The sequence below is a fragment of the Plodia interpunctella genome, chromosome Z, assembly GCF_027563975.2.
Source record: "Plodia interpunctella isolate USDA-ARS_2022_Savannah chromosome Z, ilPloInte3.2, whole genome shotgun sequence".
In the NCBI taxonomy this organism is placed as follows: Eukaryota; Metazoa; Arthropoda; class Insecta; order Lepidoptera; family Pyralidae; genus Plodia; species Plodia interpunctella.
This window is the reverse complement of record NC_071324.2, coordinates 2107844-2118059: the sequence shown is the minus strand read 5'-3', so window position 1 is coordinate 2118059 and position 10216 is coordinate 2107844. Positions and strand designations below refer to the sequence as shown.

Genomic DNA, 10216 nt, shown 5'->3' with positions numbered 1-10216 from the left:
TGTGGTGATTGGCGAATTAATATTACTAGTTGTTCGCCGCGAACTTAGACCTCGCGAGCACAATATATTTTTACAAAATTGTGAATATTTCATAAACGACTGAACCGATTTTGATGCCCCACGAATATAAAAATTCTATTGCCATTTACATACCTATTGGCATACCTTTTAAATTTTATCAAAATCGGACCAACGGTTCAAAAGTTATCGCGTTACAAAAATTTATTTTTGCCGCAAGTAGAATGTAAAAAGTGACTTGTAGTATATAGTAAAAGTGACTACTAGTATTTATATTAAAGAATAAGAAGCCCTTCTGGCATGATATGGAACAACACGGTTTGAATGAGTTTCTTTCAGCATTTCTTCTCAACAGTGGTCGTTTCGAAATGCTAGTAGTTTGTAGCTTTGGTAAATATCATTTAATTTAGAATATGACGTGAAAATGTGCCTGTGACGGCCTAATTTCTGAATAAATGATTTGATTTTGATTGTAGCTATGCAATTAACACTTAAGAAAGTGTACAAAAGGAAATTAATTGTCTCGAAGTATTGAGTATTTTAGCATAAGGTTTCGTTAGTGTGCCCTAAAATAAGGAGCTGATGTATCCTATTTTTGCTTCAAATTTTCATGAGGAATGTTTATCTATAAACATCCAAGACCCGGGCCAATCAGAAAAATATCATTTTCCATCATGACCCGACCAGGATCGAACCCGGGACCTCTCGTTTTAGAGGCAAACACTTTACCACTGCGCCACCGAGGTTGTCAATGGTTGAAAGCAATGCTATCGAAAGACAATCCCAACTTTCCCAACCAAGTTTACTCCGATCACTATTTAGCAGCCGCCAGTATTACGATAGTGGTAATATTTCCACCAAAAAGTGACAAACGTAACCCTCGACATAAAAACGCGGGAGCAGTCATCTCCCAGTTCCATCTGATAATCCGACGCATGCCGGGGCTGGCTCCTCCCCTGGGCGTGGTCATCCCCTTCCGTCCCACCCCCGCAACCCCCAACCCCCCGCCTGTCTCCGACACCGGAGCTTGTCGCTATTATAAAGGTTTCCTGTCCTGACGCCACTCGCTTGCACCAATATATCGATTTGTTTATTTTTTCCCGCCAAAGACAAATAGCCAGGACGTGGGTTTCCTGAGCCGTGAAGATGGGCGCCAAGTGCCATGGAGTTGAGTGAAGGTGAGTCCAGTGCAGTGAATTTGTGCCAAGTCAAAGTTGTCGTGCCCTTCGAGCTCGACTACTGGCTCTGTCTAACCCGTAAGGGATAATGTGTTATACAGCATATGTAACATGCCCAATGGAATAGAATCCCTTCTTGAATTTGGGTGTAGTCGAGAGCGGAGTCTATTAGTGGCTTTGTCTAGTGGACTAGAGACAATTTTCAAAGTTTGTGGACATTGTAATTTTCAAATGAATACTGAATCAACGCAGTTTTTGATGACTGAATTTGAAATATTTTAACGGACAGTAGGTCTATGGAATTGTGGAAGTTAATTTCTCTTATATACCGAAATATGTTGATATATAGTCCCCTTACCTATGTAAATATATCGTTACCATGTTCGAGATTTTTCCCTCTCATGTCTTCCAATTTAAATGCCGAAGAGAATTGATTGTAAATAAATGACTTTTAGCAAAACTTAATAACTGAAAATTTAATGCAATACAAACTCTATTTTAAATGAAAAAAATTTTCCGCATTTAGTTGTACCTACTCTAGAATTATACCAAAGAGGCTGGCAGAATTGCCGCTTTGGCTGGCTATGATTGATAATATCTTTTTTAAGAAATCTCAGCCCTGGTTTAATTATTTGTCTTATAAATTAAAATCTTATAAATACTTTGAGCATAAAAATCTCTTAAACGTATTTAAAAGTAGTAAGTTTTAGTAATTTTTTAATGTTTCTGTTACATATAAACACAAGGGCTCCGTTTTTTGCCATTCGGCTATGGAACCCTAATTAGAGTGCAAAATAAAGACAAAACTGTGAAAACGTATGCAACCAGCACGAATGCACTTTAGCATTTTAAACCGAAGCGAATATAATTGTATAAAATATATCAGTAACAGTCTTAACCTTTAGAGAAATTGATTAGATTTGTTTTTGGAATACCCTATCCTTTATTAAAATTTATTATTGACACTTGTAAATAGTTTTCTGTTTTGTTCACTTGTATTGTTTTCTTCTCATGAAAATTTATTTCGAAAACTGTATGCGCAATTCGTATTTTAACCTATAAAATGGTCTAGACCAAATTTTCAGTAATCCGTCCAGTTGTCCTTACTGGAAGTACTTTATATTAGGTATATATATGCGGACAAAAAAAATTGTTCTTTAACAGTTACATTTTAATCATGTTGCCTATAGGCGTCTGACGTGACTTATGCGACTACAGCCATTTAATAGCAAGTATTGTCTACTCAATGCTTCATTAATTATACTTAATTACACTGATATATTTTTTTATTTTTGGCAATAAATGTTCATTCATTCATTCATTCATATAGCGAAAGCTTAGATGTGAGTGAGGACTTAATTACGCAGAGTGTAGCCGTAAACATTTAAATTAAATTCAGAAATCCCCTCGAATCCCAGGGGAATATACAATAGATACCTTTAAAATAAGCATTTTCCATCCATTTTCAATGCATAATGGCGGGAAATTACTTGTAAATTACATGAAAAAAAAATGGTTTTTGCCAGCAAATAGCCGTTGTCGGCGGCTCCGTTTTGGCAGTCAGTCCAAATGAATGTGATGGCATCCAACGTTCACCAGATGGTCCGTATTATGACGTTTGTTCAACAAGCTAGTTATAATATAATATTACTAGCCGCCCGGCCCGGCTTCGCACGGGTAATAGGCTGTTTTTAACTCCCGACGCAAAGAGGGGTGTTATAAGTTTGGCCGTCTAGTATGTATGTCTATCTGTGTCTATGGTTGAACCGATTAGGATGCGGTTTTTTTTATTTGATGGCAAATTTTTATGCGGTGGTTCTTAGATATGTATGGTAAAAATCTGTTCAGCCGTTCAAAAGTTGTAGCAAAATTAATATTGAAAGTCTGGGGGTTTTTAATTTGTCTAACAAATAAACTTCTTAATTATGTATGTAGAAGAGCCATGACCCATTGATTACTTTTGTTCCATGGTTTTGACCACGTCCGTCCGTCGAAAGACCACACATAAATTGAAATCATCCCCTATTCTCCCTAATGTATTGAATAAGTTTAGATGTGGTTAGCCTTCAAATTTCTGTAATAAAAATGCTACATATTTTATTCCAGATTATATTCTACCCTTGTACCAAATTTAATCTAAGTCGCTCTAGTAGAAATTTCGTAATTGAATCAACAAACATACACATGTTCAATCAATTCTACTTGAGCGATTTCGATGAAATTTGGTGTAACGCCGCGTAGCCATTCGTCAGCATAAAAAAAAACATTTGAAAATTCGGATGTGATTTACAACAAGCCGCTTGCCTGACGTCAGCCTTCCTTGGAAATGCCATTGTTGCCTATTCGCCCCAGGCGTCAGATATTTCCACGTTATGAATAAAACTGTCGTAATTGGTAACGAAAAAGTAAATGATTTAATACTATTCGTCCTGAAGTCCGTCACTTATGAATTTCGTCCTAGGTGCGCGGCGGAACGTTGCACTACGCGGTGCGAATAAAATTAATTACGGCGACGATATGCCACAATTAAAATACACTTGGTATTTTATGCATCGCACCTTATCTCTCTAATTGCCGCTTTTGTCGCTTACCTTGGACGCCGGAGACTAGGCGTGGGCGGCGCCGGCGCAGTCAGGAAACGTATATTAGTTGATTCCGACGCAGCGTCCGGCCAGGTAAGACCTTGACTCTGGACCTCGAAATTGTAGTTGGGTAGCTGGCAGGATATAAACATCTGATTTCTTTTTTAAAATTTTTGAACTACAAATTATTTTTTTATGAGTTGGCAGTACTTGAGTTAACAATGTAGCTGGCAACACAAAGTAGATTTATTATTTTTTAATGTTTATAAGGTTGTTACTCTGAAATTTTTCGGCTACGAAGTCTGTTATATGTGTTCCCAAATAATATAAAAATAAAATACATTTATTTATACAGCAATCGTCTTTGGAGTTAAACAAGATCCTAACAAACAATACATGAACCGTTTACCAGTAAAGTTTTTTATATACCTATCTATAGTTTGATTTTTTTCATTAAAAAAAAACTTTAAACTTTGCTCTACTTTCAGGTCGTGAAATGTTCCCGATGTAATTTCGGGATAAGAATTACCCATGTGCTATTTTGTTTATAATAAATAAATATTTTAATAAATAATTATACACGGACAATTCACACAGATTGAGCTAGCCCCAAAGTAAGTCCGAAACATTCAAACCTGAGATGGTTTGAATCCAACTCGTGTCAAAACCGTGTTCGTCTCTGTCAAAATCTCGGTTCACAGACTTAACCATTTCACCTCCAGTATAATAATAATAATAGTTATTAAAGACATGCCCCATTGCTCAGTCGCGCTGCGTCGTCCAAACGCGGAAGAACGTAGAAATTGTATGAAGTTTCAACGTACGTCGACGCATGTCAGTGTTAAAAACCATAAATTTACTTACTAAATCCATGGTTAAAACCAGCACGACGGGTTTACAAATTAGTCCGTCGCAAAGGGGCGCGACTCCAAAATCTTTGGGCGCGACTGAGCAATGTTGCACGTGATGTTGTTAGTAGGTACTCCCTACACCAAAGTACTCACTAAATCCATGGTCTTGCATGGTGTTTAGATGATTTAAAAAGTTTGACTGTCACTAGTTCATACAAAATTACCCGAAACATAGATTATACAATACTTCCAGTACCCAAACCCTTTTCAGTTTCGGTGACAGTTAGATCACATAGTAATCGGGTCAAAGCTCTTTGTGGCGACAAATCGGCTAGGCTAGTACCATGGAATTAGTAGGTACCTACTCACGAAGTACTTACTAAATCCATGGCTAGTACAGCTAACCATAGAAATAAGGAACTTAGACTTTCCACCGCCTGCCTAGCTTAATCCTATTAATAGTAAAAATGCGAAAGTTTGTGAGGATATAGGTGTGTGTGTGTATGTTTGTTAGGTACACTTTCACAGCAAAATCTACTGGACCGATTGTTATGAAATTTGGTACACGGGTAGAATATAACCTGGAATAACACATAGGATACTTTTTATCCCGAAATTCTAACGGGAGCGAAGCCCCCGGGCGCAGTTAGTTTTGAAATATACCTTCTTAGTCAATATTAGTAGTCCCCATTCATGGTGCTACTAGCTTTTGCCCGCAACAGCAATTGTTATGACACTAAGTAACTAAAAAAAATTCCATGTTTATGTTAAACACGCATTCGCTTTCACTATTATAACACATGTAACAGTAACATAGCGACCGCTGTATTACGGCCGCTATAAATTAATTCTGATTAATGCGAATATTATTCAGCCCCGGGCTGCAATTTATGCTTGTATGGAAATATCGCATTTGACTTTGTAAACGTTTGCTATCTGTTTGCCATATGTAGTTATTTTGCTAGATTTGTATGGAAAGTGACTGAAGGTGTCTTCAATTTCTGCCTCCCATAGTAGTCTGTCTATAGGTATAGCTTTTGTCGCTCAGCTAGGACATATATACGACATTCACGTGAGCATATGGAGTCCAGTATGGGATTCACATACCTCCACTACCATACTTAATAAAAAAAAAATGTCATGGGCAAAAATATAATACTCTTATGTCTATTATTATTTGGACGATCTGCTTAATGGTTATCATGCCGGAGTTGACTGGAAGTCCCGGGTTCGTCCCCGGTCAGGTCAAGATAGAAAATGATCTTTTTCAGATTGACCTGTGTCTTGGATGTTTATCCAAGACACAGGTCAGGTGTTTGTATACCAGCCGCTCTGACTCATGTATGGTAGTTTTGATCGACCACTTGCTTGCACTTGACGAAACATTTTATATAATTATGTGTCATGCACTCTAGTCAGTGATTTCTCAGCTGGTGCATAGAATGTAGAACGCATATGAGACCAAGATATATTATTCTATTTTTTTAATTACAAAATTCATAGAAAGAGACAGAAGATAAAATCTTAGAGTTAGTATGATTTCTTCGCCCTTCGTAAACCAATCTCGCTAGAGTGCGCTCCTAATGACTATTGGAAGAAAGTTTTCGCCCATTGGCATAGTCCAGATAGCAACAAATCACGCGAGTAATCGACCGATAAATCCGAGATATATCGTCTAAGAAGTCCAGAGGCGCACTGATGACAAATCAAAGCTTTGAATGTTTACATCATTGGACAGGATATTTCAGGAAAACAAACTACTTAATATAATTCGTTGAGGGCGCACTAAGTATTCCATGATTTGTCTAACAAAAGGTTTTTTAAAATTTAATCTATTTTGTTCAATATCAGTACTATAATAAATATATCAGTAGTATAATAATAGTAGTTTATATAGATATCGAACAAAATAAATCCATATCTTCATATTCCCAAAGCCGAATGCATTAATTTTTATGTCTGTTATAATGTATAGTCCAAAGTTGTATAAAATATCTATAAGAGGAGTCTCGCGCTAGCGAAACATAGTTTATATATTACCTGCGATTGTGGTTTTTCTGCGCAATCGATGGCTCATCTCCTCGCCTGTCCCGAGTGCCCAAACACCTGTACTCGGGCTGACTTTATAGCAGCTTCCGATAAAGCCGTCGAAGTGGCTCGCTTCTGACAAGAAAAGATTTCTATACCATGGTGTACCGTTTCTAGATTTACCGTCGACACGCAAAAAATAAGAGTTTATTTATCTTTAGGCTTTGTAAGGAGCTGGCAACAGTAATACCACAGGATGAAACATATTGGTTCATTGCATGCTTGTATGCGAGGTGACTTCCTTTGACACCGATGAAATTGAGCACTTGATTCTATGCAATCCGCATTCGAGATGCATTTCATTGTTATCAGTAATGTAAACCTACCAAATTTATTCCAAATTCACCGTTATTACCACCCCATAGAAGTTTACGCTGCATGACTTGAGGTACAGTCAACAGCAAAACTAATATCTTATTATCTGTAAGATATATAGTATATAGATATAAGATATCTTATCTATAAGATACATAATAATATAGTAGACTAGCTTCTGCACGCGGTTTTGTCCGCATCAATCTTCCAAAATAAGATTTGAAGTAAAATCTCTATATGCAAATATTATAATAATATAATATATAATAAAATTATGTATGCAAACGGACCATCAAAAATTATTTATACCAAACCCAACGTGTGTCGCCAAAAGAAATTCAGATTAATAATGACACTACGGTGACGAAAATTGTAAATATTGTGTACAGTTTACTTATCAATTTATCATAGTAGTGATACCCTCAAAGGCCCATACAGTGAATCCCCCAATATGAGAATCGGCTGACGTATCCTCAAAAACAAAACAAATTCAGAGCACCATAATAAAAATGAATGTAACTCGAGAATATAAGTTTCCAATGCGTGACATACATGGAAAACTGTCAGTGTTTTCAGTCGATGTCGATAATATTTATTTTTATTAAGGTTTTAATTTCCCGATGCCTGTCACACAACGGAACAAAATGCACTGTGCAGAAAAGAAAAATAGTATTCGATATTGATATTTTTCACTTCAGTTTATACTACCTACGCCCCGGGGTTTCGCTCCCGTAGGAATTTCGGGATAAAAAGTACCCTATATGTTATTCCAGATCATAATCTAGACGTGAACCAAATTTCATAACAATTCGTCCAGTAGATTTTGCGTGAAAGAGCAACAGCGGATAACCCATGGATATCATTCGAGGCGCCTAAGGGACACAGCCCAAACAGCTGATTAGTAACAATAGCATTTCCAAAGAGGGTTGACGGTTGTAAAATCGCAGCCGAATTTTAGGTATATTTTTTTACGTAGACCCTGGCGTCACAGCCCCGAATGCGACCGGATATGTGCAGAGATGAGAGAGAGAAGAGTTGGGCACAAACGGCCGTGGTCAGAGCAGCTCACAAATTGGTTATGCGACATATTTCCTCCCGCCGGATGGGCCCAATTTGTGCGCGCTACTCGGCCGCAGTTGTCATAAGGCCACAGAGAAAAGATCATCGCAAATCCGACACAGACGGATACCAACTGTTAAATACTTGTGCGTTTCCGGCGATGACAAAAAAAAATTAAAAAATAATAAAATTTGCGCGTAATATTTTTCCGTATTTTGTGTCGGAAAATAAATCTGAAATACATATTTTTCACAATTATTGATTCAAATTTAAAATAATGAAAATCTGTGACTCGTGTGAATTATAAATTAAAAAAATATATTGTGTCTGTGAGTTCATAATTTTTAAGTCAATAAAACCGGTGGTCGATTTATTGGTGTTTCCTGTGTTAAAATAGTAGTTGTGAGAGTTAATACTAAAATTTAACCCGGTGACGGAGAGCACCGCTTGTTAAAATTAAGTAGTTAATTATTGGTTTCCTCTGCCAAATTTAAAGTAACCATACAAACCTACGGCACTCAGAAATAAATATTAAAGTCACAGATCTCTGGTAATAAATAGACAACCAAATAAAATTTCAATTTTTAATTTGCTAGTAGCATTACGTGTACATCCGTTATTTTTTGGTTGCATGCGTCAGTCCTTAATTTATTTGTTGAACCATTAATTAAAATTGACTTAACCACGTGACGAAAAAAATATAAAAACGTAACGTAGGTAACAGTATTATAAAAATATTAAAACACAAGTGATACAAAGAAAGGATATATTAGTGGAAATGTAACAGTGATAGTTATTGTAACATTCGCGTGGTATCACTATGTGATACCACACACAGGCGTCAAAACGGAGAAGGTCAAAGAAGAAGAAAAACGCGCTAAGAGAAAAAGAATATCCGATATGAGGTGAGATTATTCACCGCATGATTTTCGTGGAGATTGCGCAAAGTGGAGAAAGTGGTGAACTGGGGATTTGTCTTATACGAGTTGGGTTAGCAACCTGTCTTCGTTGCGTTTTGACCGCAAAACTACGCTATTGGCTACGAAATTTTCTGTCATTTGTATATATCGAGCCACTTCAATGGCTTCGTCAGATGCTATTATCAACCTCAACGAAACAATACATGAGTCAGATTGGTATACAAACTCACATGTAGAATTTGACTTCGAACCTGGGTCATTTCCATCATAGATTGGAATCTTAGGTATATCTTCTCTCCTCAAAGAAATCAAAAGATCTTTTATATGACTAATATTTTTTCCCCCACAGGGTTGACTTCCGCGGAATAAAGTGTGCAACAGCACTACGCAAAGCGGCGATGTACGAAAGCAGCTGCTCATACGCAGGCGCCCTCGAACTCAAGCGAAGTGCTCTCAAAGAAGAACCCTGGCCCGCCACAGAATGGCCTCCCTATCGGCTACACCAGTCTACCTTCGAGCAGCTAAAACAGAGTGTCGAGAAAGCAAAAGCAGCTCTCCAAGATCGATCGGGGTTACTCGGCACAGCGACTGCTTTTGGCGACTTCTACGGGGGCCAGTTGGGGCAAGACACTGCGAGCCTCGGCTTTGGAAGGTCGAGGACAGATGATTCGATGATCGGATCCGTTGACAAAAGTAAATCTGTAGGTGAGTTGGATTTCAAACTACATTATTCTATTTCTCGTCTGATCGGGTCTTTTGCCGTCTGAATCTGAATCTCAAGGTCAAAATTTAAGTTCCGGGTGTTATTTTCCAACCGACCGCCTGTTTGACGATAAAACTATGTTTTTAGGATGCCGCCTATGAGTATTTTGTCACAACAAAAAACTGAAACTTGAGTAAAATTTCAACTTACATAAAATAAAATAACAAATATTATTATTATTAAGAAATATTATTACGCATCTATTATTGTTGGTAATAGCGACGTTTTATAATTTTTATCTTCATAGCTAGCACAGGTTCGTGTTGTGCAAACTGATCTGTTCCTTATTACTTATTATTATTGAATATATACCTCAGATTGATACAAAAATTCAACCTGTTTTAATTCGGTACCTGTCTAAAAATGTATACAACATTACAAATATAAATAGACCTGCAATATTGTGGTAACGAAAATGGGTTCTGAATAAAAATATATTGTA

The 10216-nt window shown here is 37.1% G+C and overlaps 1 protein-coding gene across 8 annotated transcripts in view; it reads left to right on the top strand.

The window, feature by feature from the left end:
* LOC128683053 (DNA-binding protein D-ETS-3) overlaps positions 1-10216 on the top strand; it is a 271734-nt gene that overhangs the window by 189069 nt on the left and 72449 nt on the right. For 2 of the 8 annotated variants that reach the window (XM_053768253.1, XM_053768254.1), the window contains exons 1-2: positions 8185-8996; positions 9361-9716. In XM_053768253.1, the coding sequence (XP_053624228.1) occupies positions 8992-8996; positions 9361-9716 (361 nt within the window). In that variant the 5' untranslated portion in view covers positions 8185-8991. Of the gene's footprint in view, positions 1-1071; positions 1197-8177; positions 8997-9360; positions 9717-10216 lie in introns of those variants that run through there. The other 6 variants (XM_053768249.1, XM_053768251.1, XM_053768248.1 and 3 more) reach the window with 6 other exon arrangements.